At 66.3% G+C, this 24639-nt stretch overlaps 10 protein-coding genes across 10 annotated transcripts; 5 read left to right on the forward strand and 5 right to left on the reverse strand.

Moving 5' to 3' along the window:
• Positions 1 to 1746: 1746 nt before the first annotated feature.
• EMIHUDRAFT_248231 (hypothetical protein) lies at positions 1747 to 2520 on the reverse strand (the record flags this gene model as incomplete). Its single annotated transcript, XM_005763151.1, has 1 exon — positions 1747 to 2520. The coding sequence occupies one exon, from the start codon at positions 2518 to 2520 to the stop codon at positions 1747 to 1749; it is 774 nt and encodes a 257-aa protein (XP_005763208.1).
• A 2285-nt stretch (positions 2521 to 4805) lies between these two features.
• On the forward strand, positions 4806 to 5581 carry EMIHUDRAFT_43210 (hypothetical protein; the record flags this gene model as incomplete). Its single annotated transcript, XM_005763152.1, has 3 exons — positions 4806 to 5126; positions 5200 to 5322; positions 5381 to 5581. Coding segments are annotated over 3 exons (645 nt in total), but the record flags the coding sequence as incomplete, so codon positions are not given.
• A 920-nt stretch (positions 5582 to 6501) lies between these two features.
• On the reverse strand, positions 6502 to 6837 carry EMIHUDRAFT_248233 (hypothetical protein; the record flags this gene model as incomplete). Its single annotated transcript, XM_005763153.1, has 1 exon — positions 6502 to 6837. One exon carries the CDS (start codon positions 6835 to 6837, stop codon positions 6502 to 6504), a length of 336 nt encoding a protein of 111 aa, XP_005763210.1.
• Positions 6838 to 8115: 1278 nt separating this feature from the next.
• EMIHUDRAFT_76927 (hypothetical protein) lies at positions 8116 to 9028 on the forward strand (the record flags this gene model as incomplete). The annotated part of the gene is given in 4 exon segments (XM_005763154.1): positions 8116 to 8556; positions 8604 to 8780; positions 8912 to 8924; positions 8940 to 9028. Coding segments are annotated over 4 exon segments (720 nt in total), but the record flags the coding sequence as incomplete, so codon positions are not given.
• Positions 9029 to 11078: 2050 nt separating this feature from the next.
• Positions 11079 to 12255, forward strand: EMIHUDRAFT_371630 (hypothetical protein). The gene has a single exon (XM_005763155.1). The coding sequence runs from the start codon at positions 11326 to 11328 to the stop codon at positions 12028 to 12030; it is 705 nt and encodes a 234-aa protein (XP_005763212.1). The 5' UTR covers positions 11079 to 11325; the 3' UTR covers positions 12031 to 12255.
• An 855-nt stretch (positions 12256 to 13110) lies between these two features.
• On the reverse strand, positions 13111 to 14044 carry EMIHUDRAFT_248237 (hypothetical protein; the record flags this gene model as incomplete). Its single annotated transcript, XM_005763156.1, has 3 exons — positions 13111 to 13236; positions 13402 to 13632; positions 13769 to 14044. 3 exons carry the CDS (start codon positions 14042 to 14044, stop codon positions 13111 to 13113), a joined length of 633 nt encoding a protein of 210 aa, XP_005763213.1.
• Positions 14045 to 14669: 625 nt separating this feature from the next.
• Positions 14670 to 15663, forward strand: EMIHUDRAFT_248238 (hypothetical protein; the record flags this gene model as incomplete). The annotated part of the gene is made up of 3 exons (XM_005763157.1): positions 14670 to 14690; positions 14894 to 14965; positions 15241 to 15663. 3 exons carry the CDS (start codon positions 14670 to 14672, stop codon positions 15661 to 15663), a joined length of 516 nt encoding a protein of 171 aa, XP_005763214.1.
• Positions 15658 to 18197, reverse strand: EMIHUDRAFT_459817 (hypothetical protein; the record flags this gene model as incomplete). Its single annotated transcript, XM_005763158.1, has 5 exons — positions 15658 to 16221; positions 16369 to 16618; positions 16703 to 16821; positions 16954 to 17119; positions 17442 to 18197. The coding sequence occupies 5 exons, from the start codon at positions 18195 to 18197 to the stop codon at positions 15767 to 15769; spliced, it is 1746 nt and encodes a 581-aa protein (XP_005763215.1). The 3' UTR covers positions 15658 to 15766.
• Positions 18198 to 18350: 153 nt separating this feature from the next.
• EMIHUDRAFT_459818 (hypothetical protein) lies at positions 18351 to 19269 on the reverse strand (the record flags this gene model as incomplete). Its single annotated transcript, XM_005763159.1, has 4 exons — positions 18351 to 18553; positions 18832 to 18890; positions 18965 to 19065; positions 19164 to 19269. 4 exons carry the CDS (start codon positions 19267 to 19269, stop codon positions 18466 to 18468), a joined length of 354 nt encoding a protein of 117 aa, XP_005763216.1. The 3' UTR covers positions 18351 to 18465.
• Positions 19270 to 23761: 4492 nt separating this feature from the next.
• Positions 23762 to 24609, forward strand: EMIHUDRAFT_248242 (hypothetical protein; the record flags this gene model as incomplete). The annotated part of the gene is made up of 1 exon (XM_005763160.1): positions 23762 to 24609. A coding segment is annotated over one exon (848 nt), but the record flags the coding sequence as incomplete, so codon positions are not given.
• Between the last annotated feature and the right edge of the window lie 30 nt (positions 24610 to 24639).

Below are 24639 nucleotides of genomic sequence, written 5' to 3' on the forward strand. Positions count from 1 at the left end.
AGATAAGAGAAAACGAAGGGCGCGCTTTAGGAGAACACTCCTCTCGCGCCGTCCCGCGCAGCACCTCGGCTCGGCTCGTCTTCTGGAGATGGCATCATGTCGACCAAAACGCGAAAGCTCTGCAGTAGCAGCGAACGCTCGGCGCGGATCTCCTTCGCGAATAGCTTCTGCAGCAGCGTCGGCTGGCGGCGCGGGGCGGTCGCGCCGCCGTCCGCCCGCCCGTTGCCGCGCTGCCGCTTGCGCGCATGCGCCTCCCGTAGCGCCTCGGCGTCGGCGGGGTCGTGCGAGAAGTGACACCTGCCGGTGTGTGCGCGGGAAGAGTGAGCCCGCGCGATGGGATGCGGGGCGGCTCGGGGTATGCGGGGCATCCGCGGACTTTTGTCCGAAGCGGCACGTCCCCTTCGCGAAATGGTGGCACGCACGCGGCCGCTTGGCGCTTGCCGCCCCACCGCCGCCGCCCTTGGCTGCGACCACCCCGCCGCCCTCTGCGCACTCGTCGTCGTCGCCGCCGCTGCTGTCGCTGTCGCTGCTGCTGCCCTTCGCAGACTCCTCCCCCTCCGCCCTTTCTGACGCGCCTCCAATCCCCTCGCCCGCCGGCTGCCCCTCTGCATCCTGCCCAACGCCGCCGCCTGCATCGCAAACCGCCCCCTCCTGCACCCCCCCCTGCATCTCCTCCCCCTCCTCCTCCGAATCGCTGTACAACGCGCTGAGTGCGCTGAGGGCGCCGAGCGACGAGCTCTCTCCGGATGCCGCCTCCGCACATGCACATGTGCATGCCCCGCCGCTGCTGCCAGCAGCCGCCGCCTGCCCGGTCGTCGACGCGTACGCTGCCGAAGGCGGCACCCTTGACGGCATCGCCTGCCCGGCGAGCGACGCATCGCCTGCCGCGGCAGCAGCGCCGCCCTTGCCACGCCCGCGGCCGCGCCCGCCGCCGCGCCCGCTGCCCCAGCCGCCGCGGCCCTGCGGTGTATGCTTCGCTGCCGCGCCGGACTCCAGCCTTGCCGCCTCCTCCGCCTCCCTGCGCGCGACGTTGGCGGCCGAGGGCCAGTGACGCTTACGCTCAGCAATCCACGTCGCAATCTCCTCCGGAGTCGACACCTTGATCGGGCCGAGCCGCCGGCGCGCCTCCTCCTCCTCGTCAACCATCCCACCGCCGTCCTCGCCTCGGCGGCCGCGACCGCCCTTGCCACCCTTGCCGCCCTTGCCGCCACCTTTGCTCCCCTTGCCGCCGCCCTTGCCGCCGCCCTTGCCACTCCCTTTGCCGCCGCCCTTGCCGCCGCCCTTGCCACCGCCCTTGCCGCCGCCCTTGCCGCCGCCCTTCTTGCCCTTGCCTCCGCTCGCCGGCACGCCGGGAGGAGGGCCCACAGCAGCGCTGGTGGGAGGGCGCGCGACCGCGCCGCCGCCGGGAGGGTATGGCGCAGCCATGCGCGGAGCAAACATCGCCGCGTGTGCCGGAGGAGGACCCGGTGGCAGCGGCGGTAGTGGCGGCAGTGCGCGGAGCGGCATGGGCACAGACTGCGGCGGCCCGCCGCCCCAAGCGGCTCCTCGAAACGCGTGCGCGGGCGGTGGCCCTGGTGGCAGCGGCGGGTGTCCGATTGGTCTAGGAGGAGGGTGTTGGTAGTACATGAGATGCAGTGGGTCGTCGCCGTCGAGCTGGCGCGTCGTCGTCGGTGATGTGTAAAAGAAAAAAAGGCGGAATATTCCTTCCAAAAAAATTCTCCGTCTGACGGCACGTAGACATGCGTGTCAACTCTTCCCTCCCTCCTCCTCCCTCCGCGTCCCTGCCCCTCTCTTTGCCAGCGCGGCCTCGTACCTGCGCAGCGCCCTCCACTGCGGCCGCCGGAAGCCGAGCAGCCGCGATGGTAGGTTCGTGATACGCCGCTGCGCGGCGACGAGCTCGTACGCCTCTCTCGCGCTCAGGCCGCCGGAAGCCATGAGGTAGGCGAGGACGCACACTGCGCTGCGGCCGCGGCCCGCGTTGCAGTGCACGTACACCTTTCCGCCCTCGTCGACGTGCGCCCCGATGAAGTCGACGGCCCTGCGTATATCCCGCTGGCTCGGAGACGAGTAGTCGGGCGTCGGCAACTGGAGGTGCGCCAGGCCCACACGCCCGCAGGCGGCCTGTACGCCACCCGGCGCCTGCGGCTCCCAGGCCTGGTTCATGGTGACCACCGCGGTCACCCCGTCGTCCTGCAGCTCTCGCAACTGCTCGTCCGCTGTCGGAACTGCGCCAATGACGAGGTTGGTGCCGGCGAGCGGCGTGAAGTGCCACGCGGGCACGCGCTTCATCGAGCGTGCTGCGCGAGCAAAGATCGACTTGAGCCATCGTGGGCCACGAAACATGGGCAGCGACGTGATGCACGCCGCGAGCAAGAGTGATCCGAGCAGTGGAAGGGTCGGAAGGGTCGCCGAGGGTGGCTGCTGCCCTCGCAGGGTCGCCGAGGGTGGCTGCTGGCCTTGCTGCGGCGCGCGAGGCGTGAGCCGGGCGGCCAGCGCAGGCAGCGAGCTATCGCGCGGCATTGTCGATTGGGAGCAAATGAGAAGAAGAAAAACACACAAAATTCAAGCCAAATTAGGGTTTCACGCCGCCGGGTTTCATCGCGCTGAAACGAGGAATATCGCCGACTACACGCACCGAACGGGCGCTGCGGCGGGGCCGCGGTCTGGGATGTGCCCCGCAGCGGGGCGGTCTGGCGAGGCCGATTGCCTGGGAGCCCTCTCCACGGCGCTGCGCAGTCCTCCTGGCTCGGCACTCGAGGCGGACAAGCAGGCGCTGCACGACTTTTTGCTCCAGCATGCGAGGCGGTACGATTTCTCCGCGGCCAAATTTGGCTCCGCCTTTTTGCTGCTCGTCAACCGTCGATTCCTGTGCGCCAACGCGTGGAAGCGTATGGAGCCGCGGGACGCGCAGCTGGCTGTGATGCAGTGCATGCGCGTCCTCATGCGCGATGCGCAGCACCGAGCCACCTTTGTCGAAACGCCTGGCGCGGTGGCGCGGCTCGTGGAGCTCTGCGTGGAGCTAGCCGACGAGCACTTCTCCGCGCCCGACTCCGAGTTCTTTTGCGGGATGCTCGTCGAGACGCTCTCGATCCTGAAGCGCTTCGCTGCCCTTCCAGAGCTGCTCCCCCCACCCACGCCGCCGTCTGACTCGATGACGAGCGACGGCGGCTCGCCTCTACCACCGCCGCTTGCGCCTCGTCGCCTCTGGTCCGGTTCGAGCCCAGGGCAGGCGTCCTCCGCCTCGACGCCCCTCTCGCCCTCGCGAGACACCTCGCCGGCACAGCTCCGGGTGGTTGCAAACGCGAGCGGCCGCCCTAGCGGCGGCGGTGGCGGGTTGCACCCCGCGGCGTCCTCTGCCGAAGCTGTCGGGGCAGCGGAAGGCTGCGCGTCGAGGGCCGGCGCCAGCGGAGTGTCGCTGGTGGCGCGTCTGCACGGCGCGCTGGTTTCGCTCCTTTCGACGCGCGAGGCATTGGTGCTGCAGTGCGTACTCGTCGCGCTTTACAATTTTGTGCAGGACCGCCACCGAAGCGCCATCGGCAGCCTCGCCTGCGCCGAGTCGCTACTGCGGATCGTCGCCGACTACGAGCCCTCGTTCAAAGCGCCCCGCCCAATTGCCCTATCGTCCCAACCATTCCGCCTCCCAAGCAAGGCTGGCCGTGTGCAGGTGCCCGCCGCAGAGCTGCTCGAGCTGCTGTTGCACTCGCCCGACTTTGCTACCATCGACCTCCCATCCCCGTGCCCAAGGATGTGCGAGGTCGTTGCGCATGATGGCGCACTGGTGCTATTATCACTGCTGCATTGCGGTGACGAGAAGCTGCCGCCGCACTTGCTCCGTTCGCTGCACCGGCTGGCCAAAGCTGCTAGATGCCACAGATCGAGCCCCGTTGACGCGCTCGCCTCCTCCCTCGCGAGCAACTCCACCGGCCCCGCTGAACCACTGCGGTGCCATCAGCAGGTGGCTCATCCGCCTTCGGCAAAAGAGGTGCGGCAGGTGGGGGGCATCCAACTGCTGCTCTCCATCCTCGCGCCGCGCGAGGACGGGTCGTCACCGCCCACAGACGTGGTCATCGGCGCCGTCGCTGTCCTCGCGACTCTGTCACTCGACCAAGACGCTGCGCTGCAGGCTCGGCCGCCCTCCTTCAACGAACCCCGCCATTGTCCCCGGGAGGGGATCTCTCGGCGCGAGATGCTCACACCACGCCGCGCGAGCCCAGGTCCGCAAGGCCAACGGCGTCTTCCTGCTCGGCAAGCAGCTTCTCGAAGCCGCAACGGCACCACGCTCTCCGCCGTCACCGCCGCCCCCGCCCACACTGAACGGTGTGCCTACGGCTGGCGCTACAGCCGAGCCGCCGGGTCCGGTGATGGCGCACGTCTTTCGCGCTTTGCGTTTCCTCTACTCGATGGAGCGGAACCGGAAGGTCTTCCGCCGGCTGTTCCCTCCCGACCTCTTCGGCGCCTTCATCGACCTCGGCCAGTACGTGCATGAGCTCGGAGCGTACGGCCGCCTCGCGGCGCAGTTCGCCGCGCTGTCTGCTGAGGCGCATGCAAAGATCGGCGAGGCGTTCGCCGACATCAACCTCGACCGCGTTCGCGCCGAGCAGCGCTTTGTGCGCGAGTACGCCGTGCAAGAGCTGCTCGGCAAGGGCGGGTTTGGCTCGGTGTACCAAGTCAAGCTCAAGGGCTCCGGCGAGGCGCTCTACGCGATGAAGGAGCTGCCGATTGATGAGGTCGGTGAGGCGTTCGAGCCCGGCGAGGCTGGCGGCGCCGCTGGCGGCGCCGCGGATGATGGGGCGGCCGCGTGCGCCAAGCTGCTCGAGCGGGAGGTCGGGATCCTGAGGTCGCTGCAACACCCAAACATCATCCGGTACTACGACTCGTTTGTCGAGGACGCGTACCTCTACATCGTGATGGAGCTTGTGGACGGCTCTACGCTCCTGGACCACCTGAATGCCATCGACGAGCGGGGCGATACGATGCCCGAGACGCGGCTGTGGCACATCTTTTGCCAGGTCTGCATGGCGCTGCGCTATTGCCACAAGGTCAAGCAAGTGGTTCACCGGGACCTGACGCCCTCGAACATCATGCTCGCGGACGGCAACACCGTCAAGCTCGCCGACTTTGGACTGGTGCGCTGCCCAAGCTTTCTCCGCCGCGGCGATCCGCCGTGCGCTGCTCAGACGGGGCCCGCCCATCTGCCAGGCGCGACAGCGGCTCGGAACCAACTCGGTGATGGAGTCGGTCGTCGGATCGGTCCTCTACCAGTGCCCCGAGCTCATCCAGCACGAGGCCTACAGCGAAAAGGCCGACATATGGCGCCCAGCTGTAAGCGGCTATCTTTGAAGGTGTGCAGCGATCCGGCGCTCAAAGGTGCTGGGGCTAGAGTAGGTCGCTCGGGTGCATCCTCTACCAGATGGCTACCTTGAGGCCGCCGTTTGAGGGCGGCAACCCACTCGTGGTCGCGGCGCGCATCGTCGAGGCCAACTACCCGCCTGTGCCAGACGGGCGGTCGCCGTTATTGCTATCGGCGGTTGGCGCAATGCTCACTGCAGACCCGGCGCGCCGGCCCGACATTGACGACGTCGCGCGACTCATCTCGCCCAAGCTGATGACCCAGCTCGATGAGGCGGCTCCCCGAGAGGGCGTCTCTCCCCGCCCCGGCTGCCGCCCTACGCATGGCACGGTGGTAGGCGACTCATGAGCGACTCGCGTTGCGTGACGAGCTGCGCGCTGAGCGAGAGGTTGGTTGCCCCATCACACAGCTCCCCATCGCAAACGACTGTTGCGCGTGCTTCACGCGTGTACGTGTCTCTCGCCCACCGCTCTCCTCACTCTTCGAGGCGCGCCGATCCGTGATCCCTAGGCATGTCTCAAGCACGAGCGCGAGGTGGAGAAGAGGCGCGAGCAGGTCCACCGCCTATTCGCGCGGCAGCAGCTTGAACCGGCGCCAGGATCGCGCGACTCGTCGCCGCTGCGCCTTGCGAGGCCACCACGTGAGGTACGATCGCCGATGCTCTCCATCTCGCCGGCGCGAATCAAGGAGATTCAAGACCCTTGCTCGCGCATTTTGAACCAGCTACACAAGATCCTCTTCATCTCGCAGCTGCCGCCCTCGGTCCACGTGTCCACCGAGCGGCGACTCGTCGAGCGGTACAAGCACGCTCTGTTCTCGCGCCGCAACCATGCGCGCGGTTGGTCGCTCAAGGACGAGCTCAACAAGGTACTCTCGGGTACCGACGTGATGATCGACACCGCCATTCACGTCCCAGAGCTCGGCAGCAGCGCGTCGGCAGACGCTGGAGCCGGCGAAGAGGACGGGCCGCGCCACCATCGCCTCACCTACGCCGAGCTGCAGCGATGCATCGAGCGGGTGCTGGGTGAGACGGGCTACTACGAGCCACTGCAGCGCAGACACGACTCGGGCCGTTCAAGTCCTGGGGTCGTGGAGCACTCGAGTGAGTCGCCGCCTCAAGTTTCGCGCGAGCCGAGCGGCAGCTACTCTGCTCAGCCAATATCACGAGATGCGTCCCGTGAGGCGTCGGAAGCGCCCGGCTTGATCTCCGCGTTGGGCTCGCTCGCCCAGGCTAGCGGCTCGCCATTGGCTTTTAGCCGCCCGGTCGCCGCCAACGTCGCCCACTCGTCTCTTGTGCAGCGTTCAGCCTCGCCGTCAGCTTCGCCACAGGTTTCGCCGCCGACGCCGCCCCAGGTTTCTTTGCTACCGGCACCAGCACAGGTTCCGCTAGCGACGGGGCCGCCGATCGCTCTGCCACCCTCTCGCGGCGGGACGTCGAGCCTTGCCAATGCCAGCACGCCCGAATTGTTGCGACCGCCCGTCTCCATGGCCCTTGAGGGCCGGGCGACCGGACGACCAAGGGAGGGAGCGAAACACCTCAAGTCTCTGCCGAGCATCCAGCGCCCACCGAGCATTCACGTGCCTCGAGGGGCCTCTTGAGTGAGGACAGCGGTCTATACAGTGTCAGAAGAGAAGTGTGTGAAATTATGTCTGCCACAGTTTCGAAATACGGCTCTTTACGCGCGAAAAAATATCGCCCCCCCCCCCCCCCCCTATATATGGGAAATCGCCCCCTCAAGATGGTAAGAGGCTTCCCCACGACGAAAGTTCGAGGCGAGACACATCGTGCTTGCCCTTTTGTGTCCGTTCTCTGTCTGTGTTCGTGCGAGCAAGTGTGCCTGAGGCGAGGCGAGCTCTCTCGGAGAAGAGGATCGAAGAAGCGAACCGAGGAAGCAAACCGTCTAGACTCTCGATGGACCAACCGACGAATCGAATCGAAGAAGTAGAGATCGAAAAGAGACATAAGACCAAAGACTCGAACAGCATGGACCGTGTTGCCATGCTCCCCGAACCCTCGCCCTTTAGCTCATGCTTCTCCGCGTTATTGCTCTTCCTCGCAGGACGCAGCAATTTTCGTTGCACCCGTAGATGACCTTTCTCCACTCCTGGTTGGAGAAAGCACTGTCCATTCCTGATCGATAGCCCCCATCGCCGTTCAAATGCCACGAAAACTTATTTTCGCCGTTACTCGTGCCGGCAGCATTGAGTTTCACGGGAGTGATGACATCCGAAGCCGCAAGCTTTTGTATCATAGTGGTACCAGTACACCGCCGTGTCTGGCGCTTGAATGGCCGAAGCATATTGCCACCTGAGTGACTTGTGCGTAACGGTTTCCCGCGGTCACAGCACCGTAGCACCGAGCCAGATTATGTCGCTCTCAGTAGAGTTGAGAGAGCCCATCAAGATGCGTGCGGAGGGTGGCCTCCACGGCAGCTTCCATTCCCCATTCCCCGCCGCCAACGTCCACGGGCCGAACGCCATACACACATGACAGACAGCGGTTGCGGCAGTAATTCTGCCTGCCCTGAAAGATTTTTTACGGGTCTCGGGTGACACACCTTCGCTCAGATGGCTGATGGGCAAACATTTTACTGTGGGAGAACTGGCGAGGGACTGCGACAAGAGAGAGGACGGGGCCTCCAGGGCTCGCACCTCAACCTCTCACAGACCAGCACAATTGGGTACCCGGTTATCTAGATACTAGTATTTCAATCGAGCCGTAATTGCGCCCCAACGCCCTCAGCCCACTACACACAAGGAATCCTATGCTCGCGCTACTGCTCGAACTCTGCGCGGTCCTCGTTCCGCCGCCGCCCGTTCGCGGCGCGAGCCGCTTCTTCCTGGACACTGCTGACGTGCGAGAGTGGAAAGCCCTCCTCCCGCTCGGCATCTTCCACGGCGTCACGACTAACCCGGTGCTGCTGGAGCGAGCCGGCGTTCGCTGCACCGTGGGCGAGTGCCACAGGCTCGCTCGCACCGCCTTCGAGCTCGGCGCCGCCGAATTTATGGCGCAGGCGTGGGGCGGAGACACGGACTCCCTCGTCGCGTCCGGACTAGCGCTCCGGTCAGCCAATCCGGAGAGGATCGTGGTGAAGGTGCCAGTCACGGCCGACGGCACCGCGGCCGCCGCTCGCCTCGTCAGCGCCGGCACACGAGTCTGCCTGACTGCCTGCTACAGCCGAGAGCAGGCGCTGGTCGCTACGGCAGTCGGCGCGCCGCGAGAGCACCTCGCCGAGATTGACCCGAGATCGAGCCGCGACTGACCCGAGATGTCCCGAGATCAGGCGCCGAGTACCTCGCGCCGTACCTCGGCCGTATCGGCGACGCGGGGCACGACGCGCACGCAGAGCTGGAGGCGATGCAAGCCATCGCGCGCGGGCTGGGCGGCGGCACCCCCCTCTCTTCGCCGCGTGCCCCGAGGCGGATCCAGGTTGACCGAGATTGACCGAGAGGGTTAGGCACTCGCATCTTCGCCGCGTCGATCCGCCGCGCCGCGTCGCTCTCTCGCCTCGCCGCTGCCGGCCTCGACGCGTCCTTTTTCTCGGCCGGCGGCGCCACGAGCGACTCTTCCCACGTTGAGCCGTGTGAGCAGGCCTCGACACCTTCACTTTCTCGCCCGCGATCGCGCGCGAGCTCTTCTCGGACACGCTCACCGCCGCCGCCGCCGCAAGCTTCGAGGCACGCACGCACGCACGCACACACACACACACACACACACACACACACACACACACACACACACACACACACACACACACACACACACACACACACACACACACACACACACACACACTCCCTCCCTCCCTCCCTCCCTCCCTCCCTCCCTCACGCACGCACGCACGCACGCACGCACGCACGCACGCACGCACGCACGCACGCACGCACGCACGCACGCACGCACGCACGCACGCACGCACGCACGCACGCACGCACGCACGCACGCACGCACGCACGCACGCACGCACGCACGCACGCACGCACGCACGCACGCACGCACGCACGCACGCACGCACGCACGCACGCACGCACGCACGCACGCACGCACGCACGCACTCCCTCGCTCCCTCCCACACTGCCCACCCACGCGCACTGGGCTCGCACTTTCAATGCCGCGGGTTTTGCTGGCTCAGAGGCGCGTGTGTTGACAGGGCCCTCGCCCCGCACCGGCGTGTGAAGGAGTGTCTCTGACCACCTGCCTTCCCTTAGGCTGCCGCCGAAGGCAACGGAGGTGACCGGCCGCTTCCAGACGCAGCAGAAGAACAGCCAGCTTCGGCCGCCGCCGTCGCAGTTTCCGCAGCGGACGCGCTGCGCGCTTGCGCCTCTCCACCGCCGCCTCGGCCGCCGTCGACGCACGCGACGTACAAGGAGGTCGGCGGTAGCTTTGGCAGCGACAGCGGCGGCAGCGCTGACAGCGTCGACGGCGGCAGAGGCGGCAGCGGAGGCGGAGGCGGTGGCGGCGGCGAGAGCGTTCTCACCCCTCTGGAGGTTACCCGAGATTGCGCGAGATTGCCCGAGATTACAGTTCTCGCCCCTCGGGAGGGCCTGTCAAGTGACTCGCGCGTGCGGCTGTGAACGGCGTCTGTTCACGCCACCGGCTGTGAACAGGCCTTCCGCCTCCTCGCGGACGAAGAAAACGCGCGCGGCGTCGCCGCCGCCCGTCCGTCCCAGATCGCCCGAGGTGACGCGAGGTGTTCTCCGAGATTAGGTTCGGGTCGTCGACGTGCGAGATCCGGCCGAGATCGCCGCCGGTGTGGTTGCAGTCCGTGGGGCGGAGCGTCTTGTTCGTCCTCCCTCCGCCGGCGCCGTCGCCTTCCACGCTGCCTCTAACGAGTGGCTCTCTGCGCTGGCGGCAGAGGGCCCGGTGCTGCTGACGTGCGGCGACGGCGCGGACTCGCTGGCGGCGCTGCAGCAGTATCGGCGCGACGGCACTCTGGCGGGCGCGGCGGTCCACTGTGTGGAGGGCGGAGTGCGCGCATGGCGGGCGGCGAACTTGCCCACTGTCGACACGGCGGTGGAGCCTCTCGAGGCTGCATCTATTGGTAACTAGAAGAGGCGTCGCGGGCGAGAAGACACCCACCTTCGTGGCGCTGCGGGCTCGGCGGCAGGAGAGGGAGGAGGGACACCCCTGAGCGACCCGACGCGCTGCACCTCGCTCGAGATCACATTTTTGTTCCATTAAATCGCGTTTGAGACATACATAGCGGGTGGGTAGGCCCTAAAACGGCGGGAGGGGTAGGGCTACATCGACAGAGCTAGAGGGCTCAACCACCCCCCTCCACACCCACGACCACCCCTCCACCTTCCACCCCTCCACCCTCCCGGAGCGAGAGAGGTCCGTCTTCGAGCCCTCCCACTTCCAACCCTCCGACCGGAGGGCTCGCCAGCCCACAGGGCTGGAGGGGTCCCCATGTCGGATCGGCGTCGGGAGGGCTCCACAGGGCTAACCGTTCCCCTCCTTGGACGCCGGGTGGGCTCGGAGGGACGGTCGGACAAGGGAGGATCTTCGTGGCGGGAGGGCTGGAGGCAAACAAAGGGCGCCGACTGCCACGCCGACTGCCCAGAGGTAAAGGTAAAAAGGAGGCCCTCAGAGGTAGAAGTAATCTAGACCCCTCCTACCCGGCCCTCCGGGCCGACCTCGTGCGTCGTGGCGTCGCCACGATGTAGGAATCCTACCTACTTCGTGCCCGCAATGCCACCTGGGAAAACCCAGCTCGGTGCGGCCAAGGCGCGTCTTCGCACGAGCGCCACGGAGATCCCCCGGCACCATCTCACGCCGGCCCTCTCTGCAACGTAGTGGCCTCTTGTGGTGCATCATGGCATCGATGGCCACTCGCAGCCGCTCCCTCTCGACACCGCGGCCGCGGCCAACTCCAGTGAATACTGAGACGCCCGCGGCAAAGAAGCGTCGAGCGCAGGGCGCGGATGATGTCCTCGACCCGCGCTGTGAGGAGCTGATTGCGTCGCTTGCCAGCATGCCTCCCGTGGGTCGGGCGCAGAGGTTTCGCTTAAGTGACGCCGTGCGGCACGTCGCGGTGGCAGACGGCCGGCGCCTCGAGAAGGTGGTGATCAACTGCGGCGCGCCCACCTTGTACTCAAACGTCGAGGACACGGAGGACGTCGACACGTTCCGCTCGCTGTGCCGGATCGTCGTCGGGCAGCAGCTCGCCGGCGCTGCCGCCAAAACCATCTGGGCGCGGTTCGTCACGAGCCTCGGCGGCGACGCGAGCCTCATCACGCCGGAGGCGGTGCTCGCGTCGGACATGGAGGCCCTGCGCTCGAGCGCGGGCCTCTCGAACGCCAAGGCGCGCTCCATCTTCGACCTGGCTGCTCACTACGAGCGCGGCGACCTCTCGGACGCGGTGCTCCTCGACCCGAGTCTCAGCGCGGCCGAGCTGTACGCCAAGCTGACAGCAGTCAAGGGCATCGGACCTTGGTCCGCGCACATGTATCAGATGTTCGGACTGCTGCAGCCCGACATCTTCCCCACGGGCGACCTGGGCGTGCGGAACGGCATCAAGGAGGCCTTTGGGCTGCGCGGTGCGGGCAAGAATGGCGCGCTCGACGAGAAGCGCGACAAGGAGAAGCTCGAGGCGGCGATGGCGCCGTTTGCGCCCTACCGATCGCTGGCGGCGTGGTACATGTGGCGCTGCGCGGACACGCCCTCCTTCTTGGAGTGACGTGCGATTTTTGGGCGGTGAGCCGAGTGACGGCGCGTGCTCTCGCCACCCTTTGTTGCGAGAGCAGTCCCTGGCTGTCAAGCACGGTGCGTGGGATGAAGGTGAAGCGCTCATGTAATGAGTGAAGTGACAGATAGGTGTCTGATACACAGTGGCTAGCCAGTACCGTTATGTGGGCCGTAGTGCTGTCTGCATCCGCTTCTCGGCTATATACACTCTACGCCTCTGTAATTGTACACGGAACAACCCCACGTCCCACGAGCACGAGACTGCTATGAATAAATTTAATAAGTAAGAATATAAAGCCGGAGGCGTAGCTCGACTGCAATCGACTGAGGACTGTGGAGAGCGGGGAGCCGGGGAGCGGGGGCGCGCGTGACTCACCCGCCGCGTGAAAAAGAAACGGAACTGTGTGCGGCTTGGCAGCACATTTTCCTACGACACGTGTCAGGAAGGGGTAGCGGTATCGTCTGACCGCAAGGCGCCGCGCTCCAGCATTGAGCGCTGCTCGCTGCTTTCCTCCCCTCTCGCGATGAGGGGAAGTTTACTCGGAGTTCCCGAAGATGCGAGCGCCTGCCCCCCCTCCGCTGGCGGCGGCGGCGGCGACGACAGCACCGCACCGCACGGCTCGCCGTCCACGGCTCCTCCGCCTCCGCCGCTGTGTCCGTGCTCGCCTCGCGCCTCGGCCTCGTCCTCTTTCGTCAGCCGGTCGAGGGCTCGCCTGGGAGGGGCAGGGTGCAGCGAAACCGGGTTCGAAGTGCAGCGCACCCTAGCCCCCCCCCCCCCCCCCCTCGGTGGCCAACACCCGCCGAGGGAGAAGCTGCGGCGCTGGCGAAACATAACGGCAATCAACGGCACGCGCCTCGTCGCAATCGCGCCGTAGCCGCCGAGGCCGACGAGGCAGGCGGCGGCGGTGACGTGCCTAATCAACAAATGAAGGAACGCGCCTGACGACCACACAGACAATGACGCGACGAAGCACGTGCGGACGGGGCGTGCGTGGCAAGCGAGAGCCACTCCGCCGACGAGGCCAGCGAGCCTACGTTAGCATCACATCACTGTTGTGCAGCTTGCTTGCCATTACTCGCCACTCCGGACTCCGCCGGCGAGGAAAAGCGAGCCGTCGCTGGAGGAGACCGCGGCGCTGCCCGCCGAGGTGATGCTCACGCCGATCAGGACGAGCTCGAGCACGTTGTACACCTCCACCTGTCGGGGCCACAGCGAGGGGGGGGGGGAGCGACTCGGGCGGAGGGGCAGGGGCGGCAGGGTGGCGAGCGCCCGGGTGCTTCGCCGGCTCCCTCACTCCTCTCAGCCTCTCTGCTGCCACTGCGCAAGGCCGAGGGCCGGTCAAGCTGCGGGCGCATCACGCACCAGCATCAGCGACGCGGCGTACGGCAGCATGGGCGCGTCCAGAGCCGCGAAGCCGTAATTCTTGAGCGGGACCGGCACCGCCGCCGCGCGCGCCAGCAGGCAGATGCGCCACGGCTCCCTCGCCACCGCGAGCGCGAGGGCGCGCAGCAGCTTGTGCCGACTCGTCACGCGCGAGCCCCACCTCCGCAGCACCGTGCGGCCGAGCAGGTACGAGGCGAGCCCGCCGAGCACCTGCGGGGCGCGGCGCGGTGTAGGCGCCGGAAGGGAGAGGAGAGAGAGAGTTGTGTGTGTGTGTGTGTGTGTGTGTGTGTGTGTGTGTGTGTGTGTGTGTGTGAGGGAGGCGGCAGCGCGCCTTGCCCGACCATACGATGCAGAAACCGAAGCGAATGCCGTATACCCCGGCAGCCAGAAGCTCAACCGGCGTCGTTGGCACGAGCACTACGATGCCTAGCGTGATGGCCGCAGCCAAGCTCGCTGCAACTTCGAGCGGCGCGGTTTCCTTTGCAGCGAGCACGCTGTCCGAGGCGTCCTTGAGCGCCGCGGTCCAGCGGTCCTTAGAAGCGACGAGAAGCGCAACCCACGCAGCGACCACTACTGCGGCTACGGCGGCTCCTACGACGACCTTTTTTGACGGCATGGACATGAGTGCAGTACCGTTTTCGGGCCGACGCTGTTCACAGCCTTGTTATGAGAAGAAATACGTCGCCTGGCCCTATGCGCTGGTCTGTGAGAGGTTGAGGTGCGAGCCCTGGAGGCCCTGGGGATGGGGGGATACTACCCGCGGGCCTAGAAGGCCCGCGCGCAGGGGGGTGGGACATTGAGACCGGTCATGAATGAGTGCGCGGCACGCATGTTGCGAGCAGCGTTGTTGATGTTTTGCGCGTCGCCACAGACGGCGGCGCGCGAGAGCTTCACATAAACGCACAACCCGGGGCCGACGCTGTTCACAGAAAAACACAACCCCGGACCCAAGACGCACAAGCACAGACAGTCGAGAAGGGAGAGACAGCAACGACAGTCAGAAGCCAGCGCTGGGTCCCGCTGTTCACGCTTCACAGAAAAACACAATCCCGGACCCAAGACGCACAAGCACAGACTGAGACAGTCGAGAAGGGAGAGACAGCAACGACAGTCAGAAGTCAGCGCTGGGTCCCAGGAAGCAGGTAAGTATAAGCGGAGCAACTGAGTAGATACAGCCAATCCTTTGAGCTTTGTGTTCACAACTGCAAGAGGTGTGAACAATAACGATTTCGGCCTTAGCCGTTGGCATGCCAATAGCGTGCTGCCAAGTAGTACGCAGTTGGATTCCGAGAGCAACACCTTAAATTTCATGCTTCCTCTGTCGCGTCGCTCTCGTCTGCCTCGTCCTGCGACGCCGCCGCCGCCTGCCGATCCCTCCCTTGCTCTCGCGGCTTCTCCCGCCTTTCGGCGCAACTCTGCCCTGCTCGCGGCATATTTTGGCCCCTCGAGTTTAGAGCTCTCCTCGCGCAAGGACGACTCTTCTGACGCCCACTGCGATCATTTCGGAGTTGGCTTGTACTTTGGAGCACTTGGAGTGCAGTGGGTAACCTCATGTAAAATTCTTATTCTCGGGACTTAGGAATCCTTGATCTATTCTCGTGTGCTCATAGTACTTTCACAGTACCCGGGAGGGACGCAACCCATTCGCCGCGCCGCCTCCCAGCCGCGCCTCCCACCCGCGGTTGCGAGGCTGGAGAGACATCAGCTATGTACTCGCTCTGGTCCGAGAGCGCGAACAAAGAGGAGGGCCAACCTGCTTGGTGGGAGAGATGGTTGTGCGGCAGGACAGGTGCGGCCACGCACGTCGACGCGCTCCAGGCTGCTCGCTTCAACCTGCTGTGTGTCGCCGTCAGCTCTGTGTCGCTGGCGTTCACGTTGCTCACGCAGCGCCTGCACTGGCGCGACGTCTGGAGCCTGGTCGATGATACTGTCGCGCTGCCGACACTCTCCGCGCTGATCTACTACAGTGCAGACCCGCCGTCCAAGCTCGCCCGCTGGTGTTGGGTGCTGCTTGCAGCGTACGCGCTTGGCGTTCTCTTAGACTTGGTGTGGCTGTATATGGGCCGCTGGAGGGCGGCGCCGAGCCGAGCGACGACCGCACTGGCCGATGCGGGATCGCTCTGGATGTGGACACAGGCCGTCTACTACAACCGGCAGCTTGAGAGGTCGTTGAGGGAGCAGGCCCGGCCCATCGCGATCATAACTGTGAGCGGGAACCGTGTGGAGGCGAGACTTCCATAATTAGGTACGTACGGTAAAAACATATGAGCCCCGCAATTTTATGCGCGTGGGGCGGCGACCTGGCGGCGACGTCAGACGTCACGCGCGCGCGGCGCGGTCTCTCTCATGTGGCCAATGCCGTGACCCCAGCGGCGAGTAGGGTGGCCGCCTCGGCGACAAAGACGGTCTTGTCGACGGCCCCAGCTGCCATGAAGCCAGAGATGACGCCGCCCGTGACTCCGTCCGTCGCGACGTCCTGCCCCGCGAGGTACAGGCCGGGGAGCGGCGTCCGCGGCGTCAGCCACGGCTGTGCGAAACGCGCGGGAGTGTGAGCCAGCCCGTAGGCTTCGCCGTGGCGCGTGCCCAAGTAAAAGTTGGACGAGAGCGGGGTGCCGAGGTCGCAGTACTCGACGCGGCCTCGCAGCTGCGGCAGCAAGCGCAGCACCTCCTCCGTCATCCGTTCGGTGAGGGCCCGCTTGAGGCGGTCGTATGCCTCGCCCCGCTTGTGGATGCGCCCGTCGCGCCACTCTGCCCAATACTCGAAGCGGGTCGGCGCGAGGGCGAGGACGACTTGCTTGCCTAAAGAAATAGCCGAGCTGTGGCCGAGACATGACTGAGCTATAGCAGGGTAAGGGGTCCTCGGAGTAGTGCGTGCGCACAAGTGGGTGGCGCTACGGATACGGTGATACGGCTTGACGGCTGTCGGAGGCATCTGTGCCCGCTTGCCGGGGTGGCGCTGCTCCCAGGCAGGGTCCTTGGCCGAAGGGCTCGAGAGGAAGAGGAGGAGGGGGTGGTCGGCCGCCACGTCGTCAAGACGAGGCGGCAGTTCGCTGCCCCTCTCGTGGTCCCACCCGCCAAACTTCCAGATGTTGTGGCGAGGGAGGCCGCCTCCGCTCCCTCCGCTCCCCCCGGCGCCGCCCCCGCCGTCGGCCGAGAGGCCGAGGAAGAGGTAGAGGAAGGCGAGGGAAGGCTCGACCTGGGGTCGGCTCGGAGATGGGGTTGGTTCAGGGCAGGGTTTGGGTTTGGGCTCGGTGGAGGGACGGGATGAAGGGCGCTGGACCTGCGTCTCGGTCGAGGCGGGAGGTGACACCGGCGGCGCGTCCCGAATGGATGCGAGCAGCGGCGCGAGGCGGTGGCGCTGCGGCGGAGGCACGAGGTGGCAGAAGGTGGTAGTCGCGCCTATCGACCAGCAAGAGCGGTCAACAGGGACACGGAAGGCGGTGGACGAGGTGGCAAGGGCGCGGTAGTGGCGCCGGCCGCCGAGACAACCCGCTTGGCGCGGAAAGTGTGCTCGCCTATGACCAGAGACACGTGTCAAGGAAGAGAAGGACGCGTGCGCAGCGCGGAGAGCGAGCCGGCCCCGAACGACGACGCCGCGGACAGCGCCGGCCTCGTCGCAGACCAGCGACGTCACCGGCGCCCGCACAAGCACCGCGCCGCCCGCCTTGAGGACGGTGGGGACGATCCTCGCGGCGAGCTGCGCGCAGCCGCCGACGGGGTAGTAGGCGCCTAATCGCGGGCAACCTCCTCGGGTGGCCCTCGGCTATCCCTCGGCTATACCAGCCGCCGTCACCAGGTAGCAGGCGCCTGCGGACGCGTCGTGGACGTGTCATGGACATGGCCTCCCCCGCACAAGCTGCTAATAGAGGGACGCGGCGTGGACGGCAGCCGAGCGCGGGACTTTTGGCGGCCACATGGCGCGTGTTGAGGCGCAGGCAGCACTGCCTCGGCGACATCTCGGCGACATCTCGGCGACATCTCGGCGACATCTCGCCGTTGAAGTAGTGGTTCTGCAGCACGAGGTGGAAGGCGAAGGGCGAGCGGGAGGGCGGCACGCCGTAGGTGCCCCAGATGTACGAGAGGACGTGCCGCAGCTTCGGGCTGCCGGTGAGGCGCTCCAGGGCGGTCTGAGTGGTCTGCATGCCGCCGAGGGCGCGCAGGAGCGGCGCCGCCAGCGCTGCCGGCAGCACCTTGAGGCCAAGGTGCGCCCCGAGCCACACGTGGGCGAGGAGCACGCGCCACGAGTACGAGTGGAGGGCCGCCCCTTCGGATGGGAAGCGGCGGCGCAGCTCTGCGAGGAAGGCCGCCTTCGGAGAGAGGATCGGCACGACGTCGTCGCCAAAGTAGACCTCGTCGACGAGCCGGCCGGTCGGGGCCCACTCGATGACCCCGCTCGTCACCGCGTTGAGGAGCACGCCCAGGATGTCGCCCACGTAGTGCAGCCCGACGTCAAACTCGAAGCCGCGCTCCTCGAACGTGTGAGTGCAGCCGCCGGCCACGTCGTGCTGCTCAAGCACAAGCACGCGCTGCCCGCGCTTGGCGAGCAGCGCCGCCGCTGTCAGGCCGGCGGCACCGGAGCCGATGACAATCGTGTCGAGCTGCTCGGGCACCTTGCGGGAGGCGAACCCCTCCTTGAGGCATGCCGTCCCGGCGAGCGGCGCCGCGCGTGCGCCGGGCGCCAGAGCGTGGCAGCGGAGGCTGCAGCGCGGCCAGGCGAGGAATAGCAGGTAGAGGAGAACAGCGGCCGACAGCAAGAGGACGAAAGCGGTCAACATTGGTGTGTATAGTGTCCGGCCACACTACCTCCTGTATCGTTATGGCACACTTCAGAGCTGTGAACGTGAACAGAGTGGTACCAACACTGTGGGTCGTTGCGGCACGCTTGGGGGGCCTCCCGGACGCATGATCCTAGCCCAATACGTCCCACAGAGCACATTTCGATTTTTGACAGAATTAAATGCACTGCCCCCGCACGGTACTAATAGTCGTAGTTTTGGCACCGCTGCCCTTCACGGCACCACACCGCCGCTTGACAGCCCGAGATTAGCCTAGCAGCGAGTGGGCATCGCCTGCCGGTCGGCTGGGCACGAGCCAAGCACTTGGGCGGCCGTCAACCGAGTCCGAGCGGCGCCTGAGGTGGGTGCCACGGCGTCTGCACGAAGGCGTGGCGGGGTGAGGAGCCAGGAGTGGTGAACACCTCCCCGTCGGGCGCGCGGCGCGTCGGATGGTCCGCCGAGGCCGCCGCCGCCCCGGCGGCGGCGATGGGGGCGGCGGGGCCGACCCGGCCGGCGTTTGTCGGCTCCACCTACAGAAGAGCAGTCTCTGTGGGTCGACGATACTAACTCGGTAGTAACGCGGAGCGGTGCTGTGCGGCGCCGAGTTGTGCGCGAGGCGACCTCCTGAGGCTACCTGAGCTGGCAATGGATGCCACCAGGACGCACGGCTAGCAGGAGCCAGTCAGGCATGCCCTGCTGTGGAGCAGAGCCGGCTGGCGCACCGGCGATACTAACTCAGCGCGCCGCGAGAGGCGAATCTGGGCGACTTTGGAGGCGCAGTTCTCGAGCTTGCCGTCGACGATTGATGTCGGGTAAATTGTCACTGCCGTCGGGGAAGGTCTTCTCTCAACAGGCCGAGCGCCGTGGCCTGGCTCGGCTCGCCGCGAGTCGCGCGAATTTATCAGTGCCAAAACTCACGAGACCTCGATACTAACAAAGACTACGATACAAGAGGTAGCGCGGCACACGGCCCGACGAGCAATACAAAGCCTCTGTACTCGAGTAAGATACGGCGCAGAAGAATTTTATGAGCAAGAATCTGTAATCTGTAAGGGTCCGCCCGCAGGCGCATTTTGTATACCGAGGCGGTGCCCGGTGCCGAACCTGTCGGACCTTAAGACAGCGTTGTAGATCCCTGGGCGAGGGCGGTGGTGTCCCCGTCGGGAGGGGGCTGTCGCAGTGGTGGTCTACCGTCACCCCGCCAGCAAAATAGTTTATCTCGGCTTCTCCACATGACCCAAGCACCCGCACCGTGAGGTGTGATACATTGGCGCGTAAAGGGTCAGTCTGGAGTCGCGTGCCTCCACAACGGAAGAGCTACGGGCTACGCAGTACCTGACGAAGAATTTCTTCTTCCAAAAGAAACATCCGCGCCTGCTGCCTGCTCTCCTCAATAGCCGCCCACCGCATCGGCGCTCGCGTCTCGGGCCTCTCGCCGGAGCAGCTCTGCGCCACCCCGAGGAGCAGGCGACATCGAGGAGCCGTCCGTCCCTTACCCTGCGCGGGACGAAGCCGGCTCCGCGAGCCGGCGGTGCGCCTCCAGCAAGCCCTCGCCGGGTTGGACCTCGATGGACGCAGCGCGTGCGACGATGCTTGGCGGCGCCGCCTCGCGTTGGATGAAGCGCGTCAGCTCCTTCCACCACGGGCGGATGGCCATGAGTTTGCCTTGCCGGTTGAGGCCGTCGAGCTCATCCGCGACCTTCTTGTCACAGGTTGCTTTCGCCGCCTCAGCGGTGCCCTTGTGCGAACTTTCGCCCGCAAACAGAGAGAAGCCGAAGTCGGTCTCAAACGGCGACTTGACCTCGTACATTTCGGCCGTGCCCTCGATGGCGCCCTCAGCCTGCGCGGTGGTCGTGAAGGTCCCCTCGTTTGGGTAGACGTCGAGGCGTCCGATGCGCGGCGAGGGGTCAGCAAACGACTGGCCGATGAGGCCGTGAGCGATCAGCGGCGCCGACGTCTGCGGAGAGTAGGAGAGCTCGATGTCGACCCTGTGCTCTGGCCCGGCGATTCGATCGTGGACGGAGTCGCCATGCACTACAATCTTCCAGGGGGCCGCCTCGGTGCTGCCTTCAAACGGCGCCACGGTGATGTTGGCGGTGGACATCTTGACCGAGGTGTGCAGCCCGCCGCAAGCGCGCTTGACCTAACGAGCCGGCGGGGGGTCGGGGGATGGGCGAGAGAAGGGGAGAAAGGCCGAGGGGTAGCGGCGGCGTACGTTGGGACCGAGCGCGAACTCGTTGCCACCACAGCTGACCTTGACATTGCTCCAGCCCCAATTCTGCCCTGCAGCAGATAGACAGCGGGCCGTGTGAGAGGAGTGCTGGCGCATAGGTGGGCGCAGAGGACATGAACCGTTCAGCTCTGAGGCGACATAGCTCACGTAGGCCCACTTGCACATGCTTTCGCCTTCGACCAGCGTAGTGACGTGAACCTCCGTCATGTAGGTGCCATTGACAAGCAGCTTCCCGTCGTGCAGCGTGTACAACGCCTCCTCAAAGAGGACGTTCACGCTCAGTCCCGGAGTCGATATGTAATTGTAGAGCGACCCGTGCTTGCCACGGAAGTCAGCATGGCCGTCATGTGCCAGGTCGATGTGCGGGTCTTGCATGACCGAGGCGCCAATGACGGGCGCGGGTGGCGCTCGCCGCCCATCACGGCACGGCTCGTCGATATCGTACGCACCATTGCCGTTGCAGTCTTCGTACAGGATGCAGTGACGCTCACCGGCACCAGGGGGATTGTCCGGGTAGTCCCGGCCTGACTCACAGGTTTCGCCACCGTGGCTGCCGAGCACCGCCGGCGGCGACACAGTCGCGAGGAGGAGGAGGCCAACGCGCTTCACCAACATCGTCCGTTCGGCAATTCGTGCGCGTATTGGTGCTGATCGGCGATGAGCGCCGCGTTCTTTCGGCCGTCCGATTTCATCGGCGCCGGACACTTGTAGTGAGCGTCGGGCTGGTTTTAGGTATGTTGTTGGCAAATCAAGAGACAGAGCTCACACAGAATCACAGCGGGAGGAAAGCGGCGAGTCGCAATTCCAGGGGTCGTTGTGGCGGGCCACCCTGTCCAGAGAGGCATGGATGCCAATCTGGGGTCTCTCGACCGAGTCTATGAAGCCCTGGCCGCCTCCCGGTGGTGGCAGAGGTTATGGAACCAAGCGACGGAGATGGTGCGGGGGTACGGGTGTTCCAGGGGGTCACGACACGCACCGACCCTTCACGAACCGAAAGGCTGCACCCGGGGAAGGCACAGTAATCCGGGCACGTGTTGGGCGCCCCGTTCCGTCTGGGGCTAGGTCGGCTCAGGGCCCCGTCCACTTCCCTCCCACTTGGCGCGTGATGATGAGGAGTTGCCACCCAGGCCAGCCAGGGCAGGGGCGGAGGGCGAGGGCGGAGGGTGGGATGGGCGCCAAGCGGGAGGGAGCGAACGGAGTGGAATGCACAGATGGGGGATGGTGAAGGCGGAGGGGCAGAAAGGGGGGAGGGCGGCGGGAGGGCGGAAGTTGGCATGGGTGGGCGGTGGGTGGGTCGGTAGGGCGGGGGGAGGGTGAGGGGTGGAGGTGGAGAACGGTGGGGGCGAGGGGCGGCGAAGGAGAGGGTGGTGGCAAAGGGGTGAGCGAAGGAGAGGGTGGTGGCAAAGGGGTGGGCGAGGTGGAGGGCGGGGGGGCGGCATGGGAGAGGTGGAGGGCGGCGGAGGCGTGGGCGAGATGGAAGGCGGCGGAGGCGTGAGCGGCGGCGGCGGCGGTGGGAAGAAGGTGGAGGGTAGCGGCGGCGTGGGCGAGGTGGAGGGCGGCGGCGGCGTGAGCAGCGGTGGCGGCGGTGTGGAGGGGGTGGAGGGCGGCGGCGGCGTGGGCGGTACGGCGGCACGGCGGTAACGGACGGCAGGGGGGGCGGCGGGCTAAACGGCAAGGGCGGCGCGGCACGGAGGAAGGAGCGGCACGGCAGGGAGGAGCAAGGACGGCGCGGTAACGGCAGGATCACGGATAGGCGTGGCACGGATAGGAGCGAGCGAGCGGCTAGGTGGCGGGAGGGCGAGGCGAGGGTGGCGGCGGGTGGATCACGAGGAGGTAGAAGGTCTGGCGCGAGCGGCGGAGCGAACGGCGAGCGAGCGGCTAGGCGGCGGGGGGCGAGGGTGGCGGCGGGTTGATCACGAGGAGGTAGAAGGTCGAGCGCGAACGTGCGAGCGAGCGGCAGGCGAGCGGCTAGGCGTCGGGAGGGCGAGGCGAGGGTGGCGGCGGTGGATCACGAGGAAGTAGAAGGTCGAGCGCGAACGTGCGAGCGAGCGGCGAGCGAGCGACTAGACGGCGGGAGGGCGAGGCGAGGGTGGCTGCGGTGGATCATGAGGAAGTAGGAGGTCGAGCGCGAGCGAGCGAGCGAACGGCGAGATGGATCACGAGGAAGTCGAAAGTCGGGAGCGGGCGAGCGAACGGCGAGCGAGAGCGGCGAGGCGGCGGGGAGGGTGAGGCGAGGGTGGTGGCGGTTCGGATCACGAGGAAGTAGAAAGTCGGGCGGGCGAGCAAGCGGCGAGCGAGCAGCGAGGCGGCGGGAGGGTGAGGCGAGGGTGGATCACGAGGAAGGAGAGATTCGGGCGATCACGAGGAAGTAGAAAGCCAGGCGCGAGCGGGCGAGCGAGCGAGCGAGCGGCGAGGCGGCGGGAGGGTGAGGCGAGGGTGGTGGCGGGAGGAGGGGGCGAGGGCGAGGGCGGGCGGGCGATAGGCGAGACGACAGGGCGAGCTGGCGTGGCGGTCGGCGGGAGGCGGCGGGAGGTGAAAGGCGAGGGCGATGGCGGGCGGGCGGCGGAGGCGGGAGGCGGTACGGCTACTATCATTCGCGCACGCAGACAGGCAGGCAGGCAGGCAGGCAGGCAGGCAGGCAGGCAGGCAGGCAGGCAGGCAGGCAGGCAGGCAGGCAGGCAGGCAGGCAGGCAGGCAGGCAGGCAGGCAGGCAGGCAGGCAGGCAGGCAGGCAGGCAGGCAGGCAGGCAGGCAGGCAGGCAGGCAGGCAGGCAGGCAGGCAGGCAGGCAGGCAGGCAGGCAGGCAGGCAGGCAGGCAGGCAGGCAGGCAGGCAGGCAGGCAGACCACGCATGCACACTACTATTGCTACTACTGCTACTACTGCTACTACTGCTACTACTGCTACTACTGCTACTACTGCTGCTACTGCTACTGCTACTACTTCTACTACCACTACTACTACCATTACTACTGCTACTGGGGGGAGGTGTGGGGAGGTGTGGGGAGGTGTGGGGAGGTGTGGGGAGGTGTGGGGAGGTGTGGGGAGGCGTGGGGAGGTGTGTGGCTGGTGGTTCGAGTTTCTTCTTTTTCTCTTCCAGTCTTTTTGCAGCCCTCGCGGCCACGCCCTCCATTCGATAGATCTAAGCATACGCAGACCAGGGCGGCGGAGTCGACGCGGAGCGGAGAACGGACGGTGAGAGTGCTCAGGTTGAGGGCGCTGCGCAACCAGCTCGTGTCGTTGGATTTCGAATTTCTTTCTGTTTCCGATGTGCGACGCGAAGTTCATCGTTCATCGCCGAAATTACTTCCGTCCGGGCACCAGTCTACGGCCATGCGTGTGTCGAGCATTCGCCTCTTGGACGACCATGCGAAGCGCAGGGGCACATGCGACAGCGCCTTGCAGCTTGTGGACTGGCTGATTTACATGTGCACCGGCGCTGACCGCGGCTTCTCTTCACTGCCGTCGACGTTTGAGCGGCTCGCCGCGGAAGTCGGCCTAGCTGTGGAGTGCCACATTGTGCAGACCGGGGACGGGTACGAGCTGCTCTTGCACCGCCTTGTCGGTCGCCGCGCCAAACGACGGCCCGTCTTCCTGATGCACGGCCTATTTGAGGAGTCGACGGTGTGGCTAGCGCACCGGCGCAGCTCGCTGGCCTACCGGCTGGTGGAGGGAGGGTACGACGTGTGGCTCGGGAACACACGGGGCAACGCATATTCGAGCGGGCAGTGGGGCCTGTGGGGCTCGCGCATGCACAGCTGGGGAAACGACGAGTTGGCGAGCGAAGACATCGCCGCGTCTGTGCAGGCGGTCCTCGAGGTGGCGCACGCCGAGGGGCTGCAGGCGGACAAGGTCATCTTCATCGGCCAGTCGCAGGGCGCTTCGAGCGCCATCACCGCCTGCTCGCTGCGCGAAGGCTTGGGCGGGCGGTTGGCATGCCTCGTGCTGCTCGCCCCGCCCCTCTGCCTGCAAGCCTCGGTGAACCCCACGCTGCGCCTCGCCCTCAAGACGCCCTCCCTCGTGTACCGCGCCGTCTTCGCCTTTGTCCTTCCGATCGGAAGGCTCGTGCCGAATGCCATCTACCTCCCCATCGCCAAGGCTGGCATGCGCCGAATGGGCTTTGTCGTACGCCCCCACGACCCAGACGCGGCGGCCATCACCTTCCGCTGCGTGCCCTCCGGGTCCACGAGCAGCCCAAACTTGAGCCTTTG

This window comes from Emiliania huxleyi, assembly GCF_000372725.1.
Source record: "Emiliania huxleyi CCMP1516 unplaced genomic scaffold EMIHUscaffold_646, whole genome shotgun sequence".
NCBI classification, from domain to species: Eukaryota; Haptophyta; order Isochrysidales; family Noelaerhabdaceae; genus Emiliania; species Emiliania huxleyi.